Source organism: Notolabrus celidotus, chromosome 23, assembly GCF_009762535.1.
Source record: "Notolabrus celidotus isolate fNotCel1 chromosome 23, fNotCel1.pri, whole genome shotgun sequence".
NCBI lineage: Eukaryota > Metazoa > Chordata > Actinopteri > Labriformes > Labridae > Notolabrus > Notolabrus celidotus.
In genome coordinates, this window is record NC_048294.1 from 6,941,153 (window position 1) to 6,964,124 (window position 22,972).

Here is a 22,972-nt window from a genome sequence, read left to right on the forward strand (position 1 = left end):
AAAAATGTAATCTCAGGACATTTTCACAAGCCGAGCAGGTCTAGATTGTACTCTATGTTAAATAATTAACAAAGACCCAACATCAAGACACGATAAGATCCAGTCCCATCTTACAGACAGGACTCAGTCTGATCTCATCTTAATCCACCATGAGCAGCGCACTATGCAGCATTTACCAAGTTACAGTGGCAAGGAAAAACTTCCTTTAACAGGCAGAAACCTCGATCAGAACCAGACTCATGGTAGACAGCCGTCACCTCTACCTTTACAACAGGAATGGAGATAGAAACAGGGCACTGGGGTCAAAACATTGTCTACTACTACTTAGCACTTCATTGCAACTAGTTGAACACTCCAATAGGGAGTCGCTGATGCTCACTTGCATTGCTTGCTGTTAAAACTCTGTGTAAAAATCTGAAGATGTTTACAAGTCATTTTCATGTTTTCTAGAAAAATCGGAGGGTTTGACCAATAACTAATACAACCATTATCATTATTAAATTAAAACTTTGATTAACAGAGCTGATCTTATATTAGATATGAGCTGATGAAAAGCAACAAGTGTGGTCCACTCACCCCATAAAACCATTTGGTTACTAGCAAGATTCAAAGTCAAATATATTACAGTTGACGTACAGTAAATATATGCTGACAGCAGGTTTTGTCAAAAAACTAGCTACCAATCTAGCCACACCACTGTCTCAAATTTTGACTTCAAGATTGCAACAAACAAATTATTGGCCTTGCTAACTTTTAGTAAACAAAGTGAACCTATCCACAAGTTCAAAGCTTCTGCTCTCTGATGCTGTCCCTTCTGTGTGTACTCACTGACATGCATGGTATCCTGCAACACCTCCTATAACTGCTCCAAATACTGCAGACCCCAGCGTGTTGCGTAATGTCATTCCAGCTGCTCCTCCTCCTGCTGTTTTTCCAAACACTCCTGCTTCTCCATATAAGGCTAGCCGTGCTGTGACACTCACCGCTAAACCAACTCCTAACATTGCAACTACTGTAATGCCTGCCAGTTTAAACAGAAAAGATTCTCTTCCAATAGCTGCCTTTCTAATATCCTCCTCTGGCCTGTTAGCAGGAAACAGGCCAGTATCCAACCTACTTATTTCTATTTCTGAGTCTGCTGCTTGTAGCTCGTCATTTGTGTAGCAGCTTCCTTCGTTGAGCTCCATTGTCTTTGTTATGGTGTTAAGTATCTCCTCCACCTGGAACTGGTTGCTCCTGTATTTATCATTAGGATTCTTGTTCCAGTATTTGTTTTTGACGACATGGCAGCGGCCGCCACACTTCTGCAACAACTCACCCAGACTCTCATCATGGTGGACAAAATGTTCAGTTGACTGTCCATCAGAGAGTTGATCCCCATGAGTGAAGACAACTGTGGCGTACCTGAAGACTTCTTCAGAAAAGCATTCTTCTATTTGAGCAATGACAGCCTGCTCCTGCTTGGTGAACTTCTACACTTTGAGCACAATGAGGAAAGCCTGAGGCCCAGGAGCGCACTCTGTGATACACCTCGCTAACTCATGTTTCTGATCCTCTCCAGATATGTTGGTATCAAAGAGGCCAGGAGCTTCGATCAGAGTTATGTTTCGGCCATTGACAGACTTGGTTCCTGCTTGACGTTTACTTGTTCCAGATTTAGCTGTGTGGTTGATCTTGAAAAGTTCCTCTTCAAAAATGGTGTTGGCCAGGCTGCTTTTTCCCGATCCAGCTCTTCCCAAGATGACAACTCTCAATGAGTTTGACTCTGAAAGAAAATAATAAACCCCATTATACTTTTAGTATTTTCATCTATAAACTAGTGGGATACAAATACACATTTTAAAACCAGAATTTGCAGAGAGAGAAAGAGTGAGAGAGAGAGAAAGAGTGAGAGTGAGAGTGAGAGTGAGAGTGAGTGAGTGAGTGAGTGAGTGAGTGAGTGAGTGAGTGAGTGAGTGAGTGCGTGAGTGAGTGCGTGCGTGAGAGTGAGTGAGTGAGTGAGTGAGTGAGTGAGTGAGTGAGTGAGTGAGAGAGAGAGAGAGAGAGAGAGAGAGAGAGAGAGAGAGAGAGAGAGAGAGAGAGAGAGAGAGAGAGAGAGAGAGAGAGAGTGAGAGTGAGAGTGAGAGTGAGAGTGAGAGTGAGCGAGTGAGTGAGTGAGTGAGTGAGTGAGTGAGAGAGAGAGAGAGAGAGAGAGAGAGAGAGAGAGAGATCCTACAGTTACATCTTGCTGATTTACTTAAAGTGGATAAATCTACTGAGTTCTGGACCTTGGTGGCATGAAAGCTGGTCGTTATGAAGCAAAGAATCGTAACTGGAATAAAGGAGATAGTCACGTGAACAAGCAAATCCATGAAACAGGATTATAAAAAAGATTATGTAACATTAATGCCTTGGTTTGAGAACGTATTCAGACATATATCAGTCAAAGCACTGTCTAAAATGTAAGACCTCATAAGTGAAAATAAAACTTTTAAGACCTTACTTTATACGTATAATTTCAAGCAAATTTTTTTTTTGTGATCAATTGTTTATTGTTTTTTTTACAGTGGCTTTGACATTGCAAAACATAGCATAAGTGATGGTTCAGCCATGTCATTGACAGCCCCCCTCCACCCCTGCACCGCATGGCAGTTCACATAGGGTAGTAGTAAAAGAGGACAGGGTCATATACACCTAAAGAAAAGAAGAAAAGGACCCTAACAGAAAGTAAAATAATAATAATAAATAAAAATTATAGGTAAAAGTATAATTATAATAGTAACACGAATAATCAATTATTAATCATGATGACATTGATAATAAACTTAGAAAAGTAAATATATAAATACAATTCCTATCCCTCCCCATCTTAGTATCCCTTTAGCAGTCTGTGCATAAATTTAAATAATCACACATATGCTTGCATAGACTTTATTTTATACATCTAATTTCAAGCTTTGAAGGGTAACAGGGAACCCTGTGAATGTGGTTTGATGACTTATTTAAGTATCGCTGATAGGGCTTCAACACTTCATCCAATTCGAAAAAGGGGGAAGCTCAAGTCAAGGAATGATTTAAAAAGCCTTTCATTGTTCAGGGTATAAAGTTTAAAAATAGTAATGAGGAAAATGATACGCCAGCCGATTTTGACCCTCACAGAGTCTTCATCAAGGTGTACCGAAACCAACAAGGCAAATGATTTAAATCAAGGCTTTATTTAAAGCAGATTTTAAAGCAGACGGTTCCACCAATAGAGCAACTATCGGACAAAAGCCCTGAATAACCTTGCTTCATTTATCAGCAATAAAACACTAAACACTACCCAACAGATAGAATCTAAATTATACTGTAATTAATTTAATAATTTATACCATCATGAACTGAGAGATGTTGTAGACTGTGCCAACGTACTGCACTGAAATGTAATATTACTTCAACAGGGACATTTGCATTGTAACAGCAGTAATGGAGAAAATACAATTAATGAAAAAATAAAACTGAGCGTCTAACATCTCTCATAAGATTACTCGATTAATCACATAATAATAATAATAATAATGAAATACTTGATTACTAAGATATTTGGACACTGCAGCCCTAAACTCTGACACACCAGTGGGGTGTTTACAGCATTATATAGATAATTGTACAAAAAAATTCCCAGACCATTCCAAAACTTCCATTCCATTAATTTTTCATATTTTTCATGACTGTGCAAACCCTGTAAAGATACAATCAAAATGCTCTGGCCTTGATTTTTGTACACGTACCTTAAAACCTGATAACATGTTAAACTTGCAGAGAACCTGCATCTGAACTATGATGTTGAAATATTTACTTTTAATATTTGACCTTTATTAAACCAGGAGGAAAAACTAATTGAGATTAAGAATATCTTTTTGAAGAGTGTCCTGACCAAGATTGGCCTATTATTATTATTATTGTTATTATTATTATAATTGTTGTATTTCTTGCATATGACGTTCAAGAAAGCTGAACTGGGAGAGGGAGACTTCCTCATACACACTGAAAAAAGGTTAGGAAACATCTCATATTTTCACATGTCCAGAAACACTCAGACCATGAAAAAGAAGCTGTATCTAAATGCATCATGCTCTGCTCTTTAGAAATACAAGAGGGAGAATCCATTACGGATTTGTTGACATCAGTGGATCTCATTTTGCCAAACCTGGTTCACAAGTACAATCAATTTATCACAATTGCACATCTAAATATTTGAATTTCTGAAACGTAATCTTAAGTGTTCAATTCTTACAAAATAAATCAACTTACCGTCCATTTTATCCAAAGTGAAGTTACCTTGAAGCAACAATGTGTCCAAACAAGAGGACTCTCAGAGTGGATGTGAACTTGTTTTTGTTAAAAAAAAATCTGTCTTCTCTTATTTGGAAACCAGTTTCCCTCCCTGAGCCCACATCACGTGTTTTTACTGACATGCAATGTTCCACCACATAGTTCAATTTTGATGCTAAAATAACTAAAACAACAAAGAAAACAAAGTGGACTTCTTTTCATTAGATGTATTTACAGGACACCGTATACAGCCTGATATCTGTCATTAAAATAACAGCAATGGATCAAACCAAATATCACTGCCCTCTACAACTTTTTCATCAGGAAGCTCATGATTCTTGCAAAGAATGAAAAAGAGAAACCTGAGAATAGAATTCCCCATTCTTGAATTCTTAAAATAATATACCACCCCCTGTTTTCAAAGTACTCAGTACTTTAAGTTCGTTTTAAGCAAATAACTTTTTACTTTGACATGAGTAGATTTGCAGAATGGAAGTTTTACCACTACTTAAAATCAAATTTCCTCAAAGTAACTTGTACTTGAGTTGAACATTTTAATTCTCTTTCCACCCCTCTTTCATTGCGACAGTCTTACATCTCTTGTTTTTAACTTAGCCTGTTGAACTTTATGCTAGTTCTACCAACCCAAACAGAAACTTAAACATTCCTATCAACCGTCTATCTGTATCTGAGCTTCATCAATGAAACCAGGAGTGCATGGTCACATACCGAATACTGATGCATACCAACCCCGCCTTGGGTAACTTTCAAGAAATCTCCAAAATGTTGGTCAATTCCTTTTGATCTTGATGTGTTTTAACATGAACATGTCTGGTTAGCCCTTATGAGTACATAAAGATGTGTTTCAAGATTATACTATTATCATATCTTTGATCAGTTTCCAAAGGCTTGTAAAGGGTAACTGGGCCCTGAGTTCCCACTGAATTACATTGAGTTTTAAAAAATGCCTGATACATTAATGTATGAATAATGACAGGGATTAGTGAGTTTCTTCTTACACTAGTGGTGGTGACTGAAAACAGAATGTCATTTATCAGAATGAAGAAACAAAAAGGGGTAGTAAGAGAGCTTGCTTTACCAAAGGTTTGAGAACAGGAAGCCGGTGCATCGACAGCTCACAAAAACTGACACTGTTGTCATTCACGGCCAGTTATAGTTATATAACAAGTTATATGTGCTCCAGAAAAAGACAATTACGAGTTTTAATTTCTGATGTAATCAATTTTAATCATCTTTTCTTTAATACTGAAATTGCTCCTGCTGGGGTTTTTTTTAAAAACAGCTTCAGTGTTTGTTTTAAAGTACTTTATTGTCAACTATTGCTCATTAATCCACTTAATTTATGAACATCATGTTTTGTTCTTGTTTATTCTCACGGATACCCCCATCCTCCTCTTATTACTTAATTGTAAGTGACTGATATTATATGTATCTACTCTCATGTTCTGTACCTTGACTTTATTGAAAAAGAGGGTTCTCCCTCAATGTGTTTTCTGAGGATTTAAATAAACTAAATGATGACTGGATACACAGAAGATTTCTATGTGCTATAAAAACTGTGAAACACACAAGTGCATTAAATGATGTATAAAGCTCTTAAGACGGTATATTTTTATTGTTTTATTAAGTGTCTACTCTAAGAATTTGAGTCATAGAAATGTGTATTTTTTTCAAGTGTATATTTGTAATGTACCTTCTGTAAGTACTATTTAATTTGAATTTGAATTTGATTTTAAATGGTAACTTTTTGTTTATGTTCAGCGATGTAAAGTGTTCAGAAAGAACATACTAAAAAGTAAACTTACCTGCCATGTTGTCAGGAGTGGAGTAACTGTGGAGTGACACTGAGTCGAGCTGTCGTGCCCTGCCAGTGCCTGTGAATATGCTCCCTTATCTTTTTTCAGCCTGGATGCCAACCTTTGTCATGACTTATTGACATTTAGATCAATGAGCCTGGTTTTCATTGACTTCTTGAGCAGAAGTTGAACAGCATTCCTTACAGATGTACAGAGACTTCTCTGGTCTCCCATTTCATGATGCTGATACTTTATGAAGACATTTAGACGGTCAATTTCATAAAGAATATGAACAGGCTGCTTTTCCCTGCTCCAGTTTTTCCCAGGATGACAATTCTCCTTGATTCTGAAAGTATAAAACGTCTGGTCATTATGCTGTACATTTCTCTTTTGGTTGCTTTCATGTATTAGAAGACACAAAGAAGCTCTAACATGAACCTATTTGTTATTATAAAAGTTTGATAGGCATAATTATGAAATGTAATTATGATCATAATACTTTTATCTGTATAGCACTTTTAACACAAGTTATAAAGTGCTTCACAAAAATGGTAAAAATAAACAATTACAGCAGAGAGAGAAGAAATTATAATTTTGAATAAATTCACAAATAAAAATCTTCATAATAAAGGTGTGCAACTGCCCCCACCTAGTGCCGTTATGTTTGAAAGAAAACGCTCTAAAGTGCCCTCTTGGATTCCACGGTAGCAGATAAAACATTGATAGTTGCCTTCTCTGCTGCCCTTTCAGAGGAAAATGTATGAAAAAGTGTCCTCTGGATACCCATGTAGTTAATTATGTTATGTTATGTTAATTATTGAATATAATCAATAATATAAAAATGAATACCTTTTTTCCTTTTTCATAATTAAATTTCCAGCACAAATAGTCTCATAAATATTCACCAGAATGCAGGAAATTAAGTGTAAGCTGCTCAAAATTTTCTGGGGGAGGACACCCAGAAACCCCCTCCTGTTAACGTTGCCTCAGTTTTATATTTGACAGGTCACCAGCTTTCATGAGGAGATAAGGTTGCGTGTCATCAGCGTAAAAATGGAAGTTGACATTACATTTTCGCATGATATCACTGTGCAACACTTGTGCACTGGAGAAATGACAACACTGAAAGGCTTCAACTCACCATCCATGTTGTGAAGTGTCGATCAGTTGGACTGAGAGGACAGCTCGTGTGTCGTCTTTGTGTTTGGCTGCAGTCTTGATGAGCCTGTTTATCAATGACATCTAATGCAGAAGCCCTACCTTACTTAGAAATGTTAAAAACATTTCTTGCCTCCTCCCACTTTATTTCCTGGTCCATTTTAAGGGCAGTAAATAGTCAGAGAGGTTCTCAGAAAGACTCTGTTTCAGTAAGCAAATATGATTTATTATTATTATTATTAATATAATATTATATATTATGCCAGATCTTTATCGCAATGCTAGGATTTAATAGCGCTCTGCCCACAATAAGACACAGCGGCCTCATTTCTCTCAGATATCCAAATTAGTGTGTTTCATGTTGTAAGAAATCAACATCGCATACTGCTGTGTGCAAAGATGCCGTCATCAAAAACTGGGAAACATGTATGGATCAATGTGAATAACCCGGTTTCTCTGTGTGCATGTAAACACCATATCTTTAATATGACAACGTTCATAACTGGGAAACTCAAGCCCCATGTAAACGCACTCATTGACTTCCTGCTGGCATTGATTCTGTGGTAAAGGCCTTTTCTTTGACACTCATTAGTTACACGTCAGCAGTGGCTCTGCCAAGTACTTTCCTGACTAAACCTGTTCTTCATAGTGACTCTTTTTAATCATTGCAGTGAATGTAACAGTGAAACTTTAAAGGTCGTATTCTTATTTTAAAGAATATCAATGGTTTAAACAGTGGTAAACAAAACTTATTTTGTTATTCACAAACTGTTCTATTTAGATTTTTAAACTTAAGTCTTTGTATTCCTCAAATCTCTCTTTTACTAATCTATTTTTCTCATGTTTAAAGCACTTTGTAAACGTGTTTTGAAAAGTATTATGTAAACAAGGTTTATTATTATTATTTATTATTATCATTTGTATTATTATTATTATTATTATTATTATTATTATCATTTGTATTATTATTATTATTATTATTATTATTATTATTATCATTATTATTATTATTATTATTATTATTATTATTATTATTATTATTATTATTATTATCATCATTATTACCATCATTTTTATTGTTAAAACTATTATTGTTCATATTATTATAATTATTGATATTTTTATTATTGTTATGATTAGTACTGGTTATACTATTATTGTTATTGTTAATATTATTGTTATTATCATTATTATTGTTAATACTATTATTATTATTATTATTATTGTTTATACCAATATTATAATAATAATAATTATTATTGTTAATACTTTTATTATAATTACTATTTTGTTGTTGTTATCATTATTATTGTTTATACAAATTATTATTAATATTGTAAATACTATTATTGTTATTAGTATTATTACTATCATTATTATTGTTAAAACTTATATTATGGTAAGTATTATTATAATTATTATTATTTTTACCTAATTATTATTGTTCTCAAATCGTTATTATTGTCATTTTTATTATCACTACTATGATATTTTTATTCTTATTCTTATTATCCTCTTTTTAAAGTTTTCAATTTGATCATCTCACTGACAAATGACAAAAACAAGACAATGTAAAAAGATCTTTATTAAATCAACATAGATACACCAGATGAAAAAACGATTACATTTAATTTTTCACTTTTAAAAGTCCCTTGTGTTGGTCTGTTGTTTTAACGTCAACAGATTCAAAATTAATTACATGCAGAACAGGTTAATGTCACATTATTTGAAACCCAACATTAAGACTGGCAGCCCAAAACAACCCAAAATGTTACATTGATCAACACTAACAGCGTTTAGCAGGAGAAAGTAATACAATCAACAGCCTTCACTTCTTTGATTTAAACAATTTTAAGATATTTTCCAAAACCCTTCAAACCAACTCTTGTTAGCAAACTTGTCAAATATGACAGGCATTTAAATTTGATCACCATCTTTGAAAAAAGTTAATTCTATCTACAAGATGAAAGGACTTTCCTTTCTTCAAGAACCTCGGCTCATAATTCATTTCCATTTTTTATCTTGAAGCAGTGATAGTCCCCCTGCAATATCTTTTACTCCATCATAGACAGATTTGGCAGCCTTGGCTGCTTTTATTGCTGCTTCCTTTGGTGTCTCTGCTCCTTCAGAGGCAACAAATCCTGCACCCCCTCCTATCACTGCTCCCACTGCAGCTGATGCCGCTAAAGCTGTAACTGGTGCTAATGGACCTGAAAGGACTATTCCCACCACCATTGCCACACCAAGGAGAGCTCCTATCAACTGTTGCACCTGTAAGTTGAGTAAGAAGCTTTTTCTTTACAATGTCTTTAGCCTTTTTCCTGATCTCTTGATCTGACAAGCTTCCTGGTGGCTGGTCTTGCTTAATGGTTTCCATCTCTTGTTGTATATTTTCCTCCACTTCTTGTAGCATCTTATTAGTGTAGCACTCATTGTTGTTGTCCTTGATCATCTTGTCCATCATCTCGAGCAGCTTCTCTACCTGGACCTCGTTGCTCCTGTATTCATCCTTTTTGTTCCAGTACTTGTTATCGATGACAACACAGCGGCCGCTGCACTTCTTCACCAGATCTCTCAGAATATCATCCTCTTCGACAAAATCTTTAATTGTCTGTCCCTCTTGGAGCTGATCACCGTAAGTGAAGACAACTGTTGCGTATCTGAAGGCTTCTTCAGAAAAGTGTTCCTTAATCTTATCGATGACAGCCTGCTCGTGCTTGGTGAACTTCCCCACTCTGAGCACAATGAGAAAAGCATGAGGCCCAGGAGCGCACTCTGTGATACACTTTACTATCTCAGGCTTCAGTTGTTCTTCAGTCATGTTTGTGTCAAATAAACCTGGAGTATCTATCAAAGTTAATTTTCTTCCGTTGACAGATTTGGTTTCTGCCTGACATTCACTTGTTCCAGATTTGGGAGTATGGATGACCTTGAACGAATCTTCTCCAAGTAAGGTGTTAGCCAGGCTGCTTTTCCCATCTCCAGTTTTTCCCAGGATGACAATTCTCCTTGATTCTGAAAGAATATAACGTCCGGTCATTATACTGTACATTTCTCTTTTGGTTGCTTTCATGTACTGTATGTAAAGACACAAATAAGCTCATATCATAACATGAAGAACATATAAGTTCTAATGAAAAACTTTCATAGGCATGATTAAGAAATGAAGAACATGGTCAGATTTGTATTCTATTTGATTTGATTTATTCTGATGCAGTGTTCATTCCTGATAGAAATACTAAAAAGTAATCTTACCTTCCATGTTGTCAAGAGCAGAGTCACTGTGGAGCGACAGTCAGTCAGACTGTCAAGCTCTGCCAGTGCGTGCGAATATGTTCCTTTACCTGTTTTCAGCCTCGATGCCAACCTCTGTTGTGTTTTGTTACCATTTAGACCAATGAGCCTGGATGTCATTGACGTCTTGAGAAGAAGTTGAACAGCATTCCTTAAAGATGTCAGCAACTTTTCTAATCACTTTCAGTTCATGATGTGAATACTTAAAGACATTTAGACAGTCAGTTTCCTAAAGAATAGTTAACAGCCAGCAATTAACACAACCAATGTTGAACACACAGATTGTATATATTACTGCAACTACCATTACTATTACTACTACTGCTATAATTACTACTACTTCCACTACTACCATTACTACTACTACTACTATTACTACAACTACTACTATAATTAATACTACAACTATTAGTACCATTACAACTACTACTACTACTACTACTACTACTACTACAGTTAGTACTACTACTATCATAACTACTATAACTACTACTACAACAATTAGTACTACTACCATTACTACTAATACTGCTACTACTACTACTATAACTATTACTGGTAATTACTACTACTACTACTACTATTATTACTATTACTACTAACACTACTACTACTATTACTACTTCAATTACTACTACCACTGCTACTAATACTACTACTTCTACTACTGCTTCTACTATTACCACTAATACTACTACTACGATTACTACTTCTAATACTACTATTACTACTACTACTACCATTAATAATACTACTACTACTATTACTACTACCATTACTACTAACACTACTAATACTGCTACTTTTACTACTAATACTACCACTGTTACTTCTACCATTACTACTACTACCATTACCACTAGTACTACTGCTACAACTACTACTAGTATTATCACCATTACTATGTATACTACTACTAATACCAATACCACTAAAACTACTATTACTACAATTAGTACTACTAATAATATTACTACTACTATTACTACTGATACTACTACTAATAATAATACTACTACTACTATTACAACTACTACTATTACTAATACAATTACTGCTATGACTACTACTGCTACCATTACTACTACTACTACTACTACAGCTGCTACTACTACTACTACCATTACTACTACCATTACTGTTTCTACTATTAATCATCTCTGCTGATTTTGAAGAACTAATGCACATATAACATGAATTGGGTTCTGCCCTAGGTTTCTACTTCTTAAAAGAAAGATGGGACTGGATCTTATCCTGTCTTGATATTGGGTTTTTGTAAAAGCGTCTTGAGATCACATTTGTTGTGATTTTGCGCTATACAAATAAAGATTGATTGATTGAATGCATCTAGACTTACAGTTTGTAACATTGAATCGGTGTATTAGTCTTGTCTATTGTCTTACGTTTGTCTTCCTCATGGAACTTGTTGCCCCTATAATCATCATATCAGATTTCCATTCCAATATTTGTTATTGATGACATGACAGCGATTGCAACACTTCTATATCAGATCACTCAGATTCTTATCTTTGCAAACCAAATCTCATAAAAAAAATTATAAATCCAACTCTGTTGAATCTGGAACTAATAGAGTCACATTAAAACTTCCCTGTCCATCTAAATCTGAGAGATTACTTCATCCCCGTCTAGGATGACCTCATCCTTGGTGATTACCCCATGGTGTCTGTTTTGTGTTATCCTCCTCCAAGTTCAGGATATGTATTCGTCTAAAGATTGCCCTCTAGTGGTCAAACATGTTCCCTGTGTAATAATTGAATTGGATCCTCTTGCAGCTGTACTATGACACCATTATTTCAAGTTTACTCAAATTTAACTCATACTTTAAAATGTGAGAGCATATGGCACACTTGAAGAAAATAGTTTTAAGTTATTTTAACATCCCCAACTTTTCTTAGAACAGTATAATGAAAGCCCTGACACTAACTGTTATCACCATGACAAAACAGACCACCTTTGATCACAATATTTAGAATAAAATACATTTTTTAACTGAAAACTTTATTGAACACTACATTCTTTCACATGTTACAACACTGATACTCTGGTAACAAGAAAAATGGATGCCTTAAGCATTGTCTCCCAAAACATAAATGACATGCTGTAAGTTAGTAAGAAGTGTACTAACACATGTTTCTGTAAGGGTGTAATTACAGTGCCCAAGTTTAGTCCAAGAAACCATCCTATCAACAACAAGAGTGCCTGTGTGCCTCAGATATTAAAAACATTTGAAGCGTTCATTTGCAAAAAAAAATAACAGATATTTTTTTATTTTTCAAATTGTTTAAAAAACAGATTTTTTCTATTACTAGCTTTAGGTACTATCAATCAACTGAAGTTGGATGGCTTTGAGTAAGTAAAAATGACATTACAAATTAGAGGTATCTTTTTTTTTTTAAATGTATAAAAACTGAGTTATCTGTTTTTACAAATTCACTCATAATTTTTCTCATATAACTACTCATTTGCTTTTCCAGTGTGTTGACTTTATTGGATTAAAAGCTTAACAATCTGACTTTGTTATTCCTCACATTGTTATAAAAACCCTGCCTGTTGTGAAGCACATTTAGCACAGCTGAGTTCACATTAGAAGATAAGCACTGGAATTGCAGATATTTGGGCATAAACAAACGTGAGTTTTTCTAATTAATAGAATTTCTCATACAAACATTTTAAAAATCAACCATTTAACCTAAATCCTGATCCTATTGGTTATAGTTTGAAAGCCTTCTTAAGCTTATTGTTCGAGCCTCGTCCACAAAGCAGTTTACAAGAATTACATGGTGTATTTATCATCTCAAACTCTTGCCAATATTCCATAAATTAATATTCACAAAGCTGGCTTCATATCCTTAGAGAGTGTAATCAACATTTCTATCCGAAATGTCAAATGTTGGTGGCAGAATTTATTGGCGGTGATGTAGCTAGCTTGCTAATGAAGCTAATCTTTGCCTCAAGAGTCCGATTGAAATGCAAACTGACTGAATTTTCAAAGTGCTTAGGTGGCTTGTTTTCAAAGAAAAACCTATTTAAGGTATTAAATATGTCCTTAATGCTTAATATTGTTATGTGTTGAAAATTGGGCTAATGCTACACGTCCCTGGAAAAGAAAACAAGCAGTCTTACAGGCTAATGACTGATCCAGAAGGCATGAAAATAAAGTGACAGTGTTTGTACAACACTATAGAGACACTGTCCTGCTGTTACGACTAAGCAGATAAGGAAATTGCAGGACCCGACTGTAATTTGTTCTAACATAACACTATGAAGCTGTTAAGCAATATGTTTACTTTTAATGCAGCAAAATGCTTTCAGTAAGAATATATGTGGCGGAAATATTGTTATCCTGAACAACTCTACCAGAAGCTGCTGGAGTTTAAACTTCTCCTTCTGTGGGAAAGCTTCTGTTCATCCAAGGCTAACTTCCATTTGGCTAAAAAATAATAATGCAAAAAATGTGTGAATCATGAATATAGCTTTTACTAAATAACACTGTTACATGACACATAACGTAGTTAAAGCTGCTGTTGGTAGGACTGGTGTAAAAAACTTTACTTTTTTTCTGCTGGGTTTGGAGAAAAGGTCATAATACCCATCGGTACTCATCGGTAAGTGAAGTAATTTGAGACTATCGCGAAATCTCTGTGTTTTCCAATGCCTTTGTATCAAGCAATTTTATTATTCCCCTCGTTCCCATTTTGACGGACCAATCAGAGCTAATCTCAAATCCTCCGTCCTGATTGGTCGAGTGGCGGCCCCACTACGTCTCCCTGATTAGAGCTGGGAAGCCACTACTTCCTCATGGAATGCACACAATGATCTTTTGTGGGCGGGGTTACGGGAGCAGAGAGAGGAGGGGTAGTGTTGATATTCGAAATCTCTCTTCGAACTGATGTTCATATCACGACTACCAACAGCAGCTTTAACTCTAATCAATAAATGTGACATTTGGTTTTGGAACCAGTGTTTGTAAAATGTAACTACTAAACTAGCAACCCTAGCATTAGAGCAGATAAACACACTGTTCCATCCAATCCTCAAATCTTAGCACCTTTTTCTGGAGGGTAAATAAAAATAAAAAAACCAAGCCTCCAACATCTTTGAACAGAGTATAATGCACACACTGCTTTGACAAGTGAACACATATTAAGCCTGACGTAGCCTTCCGTTTGCCAAGCCGGATGCTAAAGCTATGACCAGACAATCCCTGTTGAGGGAGGGGTTTGGCTTGGGGTTGGTTCACCATATTCTAATTTTCCTCTGACATCAACTTCAGGACTGGAAGCTTAAAGGCTGTTTTGGTTTTGTGCTACTGTGTTACTGGTGCTACTTTCTTTGTATAAGAATAGGGAGTTTAAGATATATTTTCACTTCTTCCAAAGTGATCAGCAACCGAAAAGACAACAAGATTGTGAAAATCTGGACAATTATTCTTATTTGTTACCTCAAATACAGGAGCTGACAGTAGAATTCAACCACTTCCTAGCTAACGCTGATGTTTGAAAGTTTAACTTGTTTCTTACTTGAGTAGGGTTAGCTTGTCTACCTGCTAGCTAGGAGGCTAAGCTAAAAAGCAGTGGTGTAAAGGAACAAAGTAAAAGTACTTTGTTACAGTACTTAAGTAGGTTTTGGGAGTATCTATACTTTACTTGAGTTTCTATATTTTTTGCAACTTTCACTTTTACTTTTACTCCGCTACGTTTATATTGTCACCGTCGTTACATGCTACAAAATAAAATGTGAATATGATTGTCTCATGATGTATGGATTACACACAGCCTGTGAATATTCGTCCGTCTCAACAGCATGATGGGAGCAGCCTCGTCCACTGGCGATTATGGAGACACCGCCACACCACCACCTGCTAGTTGTGCTTCAGGAGAAGACGGACACCCGTGGCTATATCTGAAAAACCTTTCCGTTTTTTGGGGATGAAAGATTCATCCTACAGGATGAAACGCCTCCTGTGTTTGCCGAAAAACAGCGAAATAATGGGCGTTCCAAAACTCACCGTCAAAGAGACAAACAACTATTTCTAGCTGTTTTGTTTCTTTGTATTTTCACTTTTGATACTTAGTACATTTAATTTGGGCTACTTTAAGACTTTTACTCAAGTGTTTTTTTTAATGAGTGACTTTCACTTTTACCTGAGTAGATTTCAAGTAAGATATCTTTACTTTTACTCAAGTATGGCTTTTAGTGGTGCAACGGATCATCGTTGATCCGTGATCCGTACAGATTGTTCTCCACGGTTCGGCACGGATTGGTCCGCGGATTGGTTGATGAAATGTGCATGTTCAATCCACACTCACTCGTCAAGCGCAGCGGTAGTCATGGCAAGTGAAGGGGCAGAGGAACTTGGAAACCCTCCTGCATCTTTTATGTCACATGTATGGGAGCAATTTGGTTTCCCTGTGAAATATAGTGAATGCTGAATGTGCTTGAGCCACGTTATAAAAATTCCGTCTTGCACCCACTAGATCAGAGGCCCACAATAGGCGACCCACAGGCCGCATCCAGCCGCGTATTTGTGGCCCCCGAACTGTTATCCCTTCACTCTGTGTTTTGGTCGGGTCACCGCTCGTTTACCGAGACTTGTCTCCATGTCAACGATACGCAGACAGGCTTTTACTGGGTCACTTAGAGTCCAATGCTGCAAGTGCAATTTTTAACTTTCACTTTCGTTTATGGAGCAGTTCGCATATTGGCACTTTGCCAGCTGTAGGACCCTAGAATGCACGAAAACGGTGTGTTCCAAGTTTGCAGCTCAAATAAAAGTGGACGGTGAAAATCAACGATTGAAAGAAGAATGGAGTGAAAGTTTTGAAGTTCCTCTGCTCCTTCACTTGCCATGCCATGAAATGCAATGAATGAGGCAGGACTGGGCCCACATATAGGGGGCTTTCCACATGCAGTAAATTTTGAGTTGAATGCTGTTTTTATTTAAAGGGCAAAAGTTTACAAGTGTTTTACAAAAGGAATAGAGGACCATTTTATATATGACTTGTCTTCTTTCTTTTTTTCTTTTTTTCTTCCTAATCCGAAAAGTGATCCGATCCATGACTCAAAACCATGATACAATCGGAACCGTGAGTTTTTTGATCCGTTGCACCCCTAAAGGCTTTCAAGTACTTTATACACCACTGCTAAAAAGTAGGCTTGCCAATAAGTATCCATACGTAAAATCTTAGCTAACTGTAAGTCTGGAATTCAGGTTCCCTTATTGTATTGTATTACACCATCGAATGCTAATGTTAGCTAGCTATAATTTCTGCTAGCCAGGGATATATTTGGTTCACCCAATCGCAGGATGTGACTTAAACAGTGATGCAAAGAAATAAGCGGTGTTGTGAACTTTCATTATCTTTTGTCCTTTCAGTGGCTGATAAGTTGTATATATAAACATGGAACACAGCAGTATGACATTTTGACGAATTTAGCAACCCTTAGCATGACATCAGATTCAAATGGCTGCTCTTTAAATATGCTCAGTTAGACCGCAATTAAAGACATTCAACATCAGCTACACTTTGAAACAAAGCCATCCAAGCTCTCTCTGTTCTTCCCCATTCAGTGCATCTTCATCTTTTTCACTCTCAGCCACTGACAAACACCAGCCTGGCAGAGTACGCTAGGTCAGCGAGGTACAGCAGGAAGTTGAGGGCAGTTAGCACCGCCACAGCGATCTGTTTTGACGACGCATGGCCTCTACCTTGGTACCGTCTGTCAAACTGGAAAATGGGCCAGATGATGGTAGCAGTAAAGTACATCAGAACCGCCAGGAGTCCGTAGGCTGACAAGAACTTGGAAAATGGTACTGGTAGGCGGCCGGTGCACTCGCCCACACACATCACCACTATAGCCATGGAGATGATGAAACAGATGCAGTACACGGCCATGCACCATTGAAGTGCTGGGTTGGAGTCGTATGAGACAGGGTTGCTCACCAGGATGAAGATTATGCAGGCCACGAAGGTCTGGCACACCTTCAACAGACCTGGAGCTGTGGCCATGTAACCTGAAATCTCTCCTGGCCTGGCTTTGGTCAGGGTAAGCTCCGCCATGTAGGCTACCGCCGCCAGGCAAGAGAAGACAGTGGAGGTGATGCGATAATCACGAATGCTGTTATAGAACAACATATCCTTGAGGTAAAAGACCGGGAAGATGACAGAGGCAGAGAGGCAGAGGAGGGCGGCGTAGCAGGCGACTGTGATGGGGAAGTTGGACCAGGACACCAGGGCTTGGGCTTGGAGGCTGAACTGCTCCACCAGGAGGACCAGCAGGGTGCAGGCAAAGCTGAACGCCCAGCAGAAGATGCACCAGTCAGCCATGCCCCCGTGGGGTAGATAGGCTCCATGTGCTGCAACACTGAAGGCCACGCAGGTGAACAGAAGGGCTGCAATACGCACCCACAGCAGCTGGGGGGTGGGACACGTGGCTGGAGGCATGGTAGGATGTCAAACTCAGGGAAGAGATGGACGTTTTTTCTTTAGTCCAGCCAGGTCAATAAACGTCTTTGATACTGAACGTGGGATGTTGTTCTGGCCGTTTGTTACACCCTCTGTTGATGTCTGTCACATACTCTGGAGAAAGAAAAAAGAGTGTAATCAGACAAATGTTTTCATTTTGTGGTCTGAAACTTCATGATGTAACCTTTAAGTCGGAACACACCGGAGACAAGCTCTGTTGCTTTTGTTTCTTTTAACTTCTCTTCAACATCAAAACCATTCTATACCTGTGTCACAATTTTAAATGTTACAAGCAAGCTTCTTTGTCGAGACGTCTGAAGTCTCAAGAATTGGGTAAACGATGAAACACTGTAAAGGAAAAGTGGAAAACTGCAACTGCAAGGCTTCTTATGTCATAAACAATGATTAGTTCTACCCTTACTAACATGTCTGGGCTCAAAATAAAGTTGTGAAATGACTGTGGAATGTTTGAGGAACCTAAGTTCAAGCTGAGGCCCGTGCGGGGGAGGTGCACAGGAAGCAGAAGATTGTTTTTAGGGTGGAGAAACTAAAAAGTCTGTTGAGAGCAGGGAGTGAGTGATGTCTATGTACAGTACATGTATGGGTGTGTGAGAATACGTGTGTGTGCACACATGTATGAACGTATCTACATGTGTGTGTAGGCATATATGTTAAATACATGGTGCTATTATATAAAGCAATAAGTAAAATATATATATATACACAAATATATATAATTTTTTTTATTATTAATTGGCCATTATTAATGAATTATGAATGGAGAAGGGGTGGGATTTAATAAGTTTTACTTCCCACTCCTTTTCGGGTATGTGAATACAATTCATATTAGTGAGGATACAATGTATTAGTATTATTATGATTATTATTATTTATTTATTTGCATTTTAAATAACGTTATTTTTTGTGTCTTTTTGGTTTCTTTTACATGTTCAATTAAACACGATCAAATCAAATCAAATGTCTCACTCCAGGGTTCAAACATGCTAATCTTGGTGTCCTCTTGTGTCCACTTTGTGATAGTGTTATCTATATATATTTTTTAAAAGTACACAAGATTAACAATCAAGGAAAGACACACCTCTAAACTTCCCCTTTCAGATGTACTTAGCTTTATATTTTAAGCTTCTTGAATCCCTCATTTCTGACGGTGCTAACAGGAAGCAGGTCTTTTGTGTACGATGAGATGTGAAGTTTTAGTTGGTAGATTCTTATTTTTCTCATGTTGAGATACTTTGCATAATCAGATTTATTTACCCACATCCTGAAAGTGTATTTAATGGCGTTAATAGTTAACACAGAGTCAGCGCTGTGTCAGACTAACGACGCTGCTTTGAGCTGGTAGGTTTTGTTTTCTTCAGTGTCGCTGCCGCCCGTTTCAGCTGTTTACATTCCGCTTGAAACTTCTTTAAGCCCCGCCTACCTCTTATCCTGCAACATGATTGGCTGCTAAATGCTGTCTTCTTCTTCTGTAAATGTTGGGTGGCAACTAGCGTTTAAGGCACATTAGCGCCCCCTCCCTTTCCAGTGGTTGGGGGTGTAATTACAGGTGTAAATATATTGAACTTTGATCGCACACTTGTTATATTTATATTAAGAAAAATTATATCCGTTAGCGAATTATCGCCCAGCCCTAATCTCAAGTATCTTGTTTAGTATGATACAGATTCAAAATGAGGGAAAGCACCACAACCAGTCATTGTGTCCTGGCGTTAAAGCCCCTGTTTGTGGGTGAACCTGCTGCTTGTAGATTTTGTTGTTCCCTAAGCACCAATGCCAGGTAAGAAAACTGTAGTGAATATAATAATCTTCTTATAAAACTGCATAAGTGGATTTTAAGAAGAAGTGTATTCCTAGGAACGGCTGGTAAATGAGACCCATTGTTAATGTAATCTGCTAATGCAACCTTGAAAATTGCAAACTTCATTAGTCGTTAACTACAATACCACACTTCCTGCTCCAAGCTGAGGCCCGTGCAGGGGAGGTTCACAGGAAGCGGAAGACTGTTTTTGAGCGTGGGGTGTGTGAGAATATGTGTGTGCACACACATGTATGCCTGTATCTAGATGTGTGTGTGTAGGCATATATGTTGAATACATGGTACTATTATATAAAGCAATAAGTAAAATATATATTCTAATGCAACCATGAAAATTGCAAACTTCATTAATCGATAACTAAAATACCACACTTCCTGCTCTCTGTAATGAGACCCACTAACGGGAAGCAGGTCTGAAGAGGCAGGAACACAAAGCAGACAACACAGGGTTTTTTAATCACATTTGGAATCGAGCCATTGAGTTAGGATTTTTAAAGCTATTAGGTGATGATAGCAGAAAGAGAGATGAAGAAAGCAAGAAAGTTTCTGACAAAATCGGTCAGTTTAATCATATTAGGCATGCTTTGACGAATAGTTACAATGTCACAATGTCATTTAGCAGACGCTTTTATCCAAGGCGACGTATATACGAGAAAAAGAACAACACAAGCAAAGATCTAGACAAGAGGAAACAAGATCAGTACGAGTAACAAGGTGCTTCAAGTCAATTTGGGTACAGGTACTGCCAAGCAGTGTAAAGGCAATGCACAAAAGTAAATAAGGATTTTTATTTATTTATTTATTTTTTAAATAAGGAACATCTACAATGAGGCAATCAAACCATTAAAGACCTTCCATTATCATCATCAACAATTAACATCACCACAATAATGACCAAAGTACCAACTGCTGGGTCACTCAAGAGCTGAACACAGATAGTTTTACAACCAAGGTGATAAATGAAGTCCAGAAAACACCTGCTGAAGAGTACTGAAAGTGATGTTTCTCTGATGTGTGTATGTGGTCTTAAACCAGGAGGAACAGGAAACCAGACTTTGGTTTGCTTCTCTTAGTTTGACAATGTACATACCAAGCATGCCTCAGAGTGGGTTCTTAATATCAACAAACCTGGCTGCCCCTGCTCTTCACATTACACATTGCATTGCTGTAAAGTCATAGTTAAAGGCTTTTAAGCGTGAAGGAAAAGGATACAAACACTGAAACTGTCTTTTACGCACCATAAATATTTTTTACACACCTCAAATATCTGTGCTTTGAAACATTAAAACGCACACAGCAGAGTCAATGTGCAACAAAAGTAGATGGTTTAACTTTAAAGGATATAGTCTGTACATAAGGAACATTAATCTGGGTATAAGAACAGCGATGATGAGGTTTTTCGGTTCGAATAGCGGACATACCGCGCAGATAGCTTGGACTTAATCACCCCTTTCTTCTAAAAATAGACAATACCACGATAAACCTTGACTGCTAACTTCAGCTCTCTAGGGGAAAAGCAGATACCTAATGATAGATCTTACCTGTCTCTGTGCCCGGAGTAGTCTTGCATGTTTTCTTCAAAGCGTAAGGTTCCTGGATTCCCCCGTGCGCACTTGGCGGTGCATCCACTGCTCTCCTCCACCAACACTCACAGCAAACCACAGGTCCCACGCCCCGCAGCGGCCATATTTGGTGATGTGTTGAAACCATCTCCAGGCCTCAGGAAGAGAGGCACCCTACTGCAGGAAGGTCAGCGCAATTCCTCTTCTCAAGTGGATCAAATTGCGTCAGTACAAAAACATCACACATAGCTTACCCGTGCGCCTGTGTCACGGCCCTGTCACTGTGGGAAACATACTATCAGATATCAAAGTTTTGCACATTTATCCATCTAAATTACTTCCATCCAAATTCTTATATATTAATCAGAATTGTACTTTTTGTAATGATTAAACAGAATCACTGCAGCCCCTGTTTTTTGGTTAATTGTACATATTCCAGTAGTCTCTGGTCCCAAATGAAAGGATATTTGATGTGCAAAACTACATATAATCTTATTATTGATTGTAAGGCTGTTATAATGTATTTCAAATATGAAAGTCAGAATTTATTTTAAATGTAATGATACTATATGGTAAATTCCATTTTCACAAATGTAAAATAAATTAAAAAAAACCGCACCCCCTATTATCCCTGTTTATTTACAAGAACTAAGATAAGATCCTCAGGCTCAACATTTTCACTTTTTCTTGAATCTTGAATCTTGCTCGACTTTTATCACGATAACAGAGCTGGTTTTCCCATTTGAACAGAGTAATTCTCGTTATCTCCAGAAAAAAGTAAAAAATAGTAACAAAGTAGTTTTCTGGCAATTTGGAACACAAAAATGGAGTACACAAAATGGGTGGATGCATGTAAGTAAGTAAGTAAGTAAGTAAGATTTATTCATAGTGCACCTCTCAAGAACAGAGGTCACAAGGTGCTTTAATACAACAACAATAGATATACTATATTATTTACAGTCTATGGGTACAACCAATAAATCCTGATCAGAGTCCTGCTGGAGTTATAAGGCTTCAGCAGCCCCCTAATGTAGACTGGAGCCTGACCATTGAGCGCTCTGTACACAACAGCAAGAATTTTAAACTAGATCCTACATATAACTGGAAGCCGGTGCAAAGAAATGAGGATCGGTGTAACATGAGATCTCCTGGATGATTTGGTCAACAGTTTAGCAGCAGCATTTTGGACCCTTTGAAGGCGGTTCAGGGATGCATTGCTAAGCCCAGGACCGGACTTGTACCGGTCCAGGGCCAGGAAATGGGCAGGTAGTATCACCGCTGACCCCTCACACCCTGGACACAAGTTCTTCAAACTCCTCCCCTCTGGCAGGTGCTACAGATCACTGTGCGCCAAAACAACCCGCCATAAGAGCTATTTCTTCCCTCAGGCTGTCACTCTGATGAACACTAAACCATAACAGTGTCATACCTGTTGGATCAATACTCTCTGTAAATATACATGTAAATATACAATGCAACAATTCTCCAAGCAGAATTCTATATTTCTATTTATTTTATTATTTA

The 22,972-nt window shown here is 37.3% G+C and overlaps 1 protein-coding gene and 2 pseudogenes across 1 annotated transcript; all 3 read right to left on the minus strand.

The window, feature by feature from the left end:
• Nucleotides 1-237: 237 nt before the first annotated feature.
• Nucleotides 238-6,126, minus strand: LOC117807788 (annotated as a pseudogene).
• A 3,125-nt stretch (nucleotides 6,127-9,251) lies between these two features.
• Nucleotides 9,252-10,681, minus strand: LOC117807648 (annotated as a pseudogene).
• A 1,879-nt stretch (nucleotides 10,682-12,560) lies between these two features.
• Nucleotides 12,561-21,589, minus strand: LOC117807725 (myeloid-associated differentiation marker homolog). Its single transcript, XM_034677115.1, has 2 exons — nucleotides 21,428-21,589; nucleotides 12,561-18,163 (listed from the first exon to the last, which is right to left on the minus strand). The coding sequence occupies exon 2, from the start codon at nucleotides 18,026-18,028 to the stop codon at nucleotides 17,177-17,179; it is 852 nt and encodes a 283-aa protein (XP_034533006.1). The 5' UTR covers nucleotides 18,029-18,163; nucleotides 21,428-21,589; the 3' UTR covers nucleotides 12,561-17,176.
• Between the last annotated feature and the right edge of the window lie 1,383 nt (nucleotides 21,590-22,972).

Coding starts and splice junctions, on each gene's coding strand:
- LOC117807725 (XM_034677115.1), bottom strand. CDS start 18,028: ATGCCTCCAGCCACGTGTCCCACCCCCCAGCTGCTGTGGGTGCGTATT.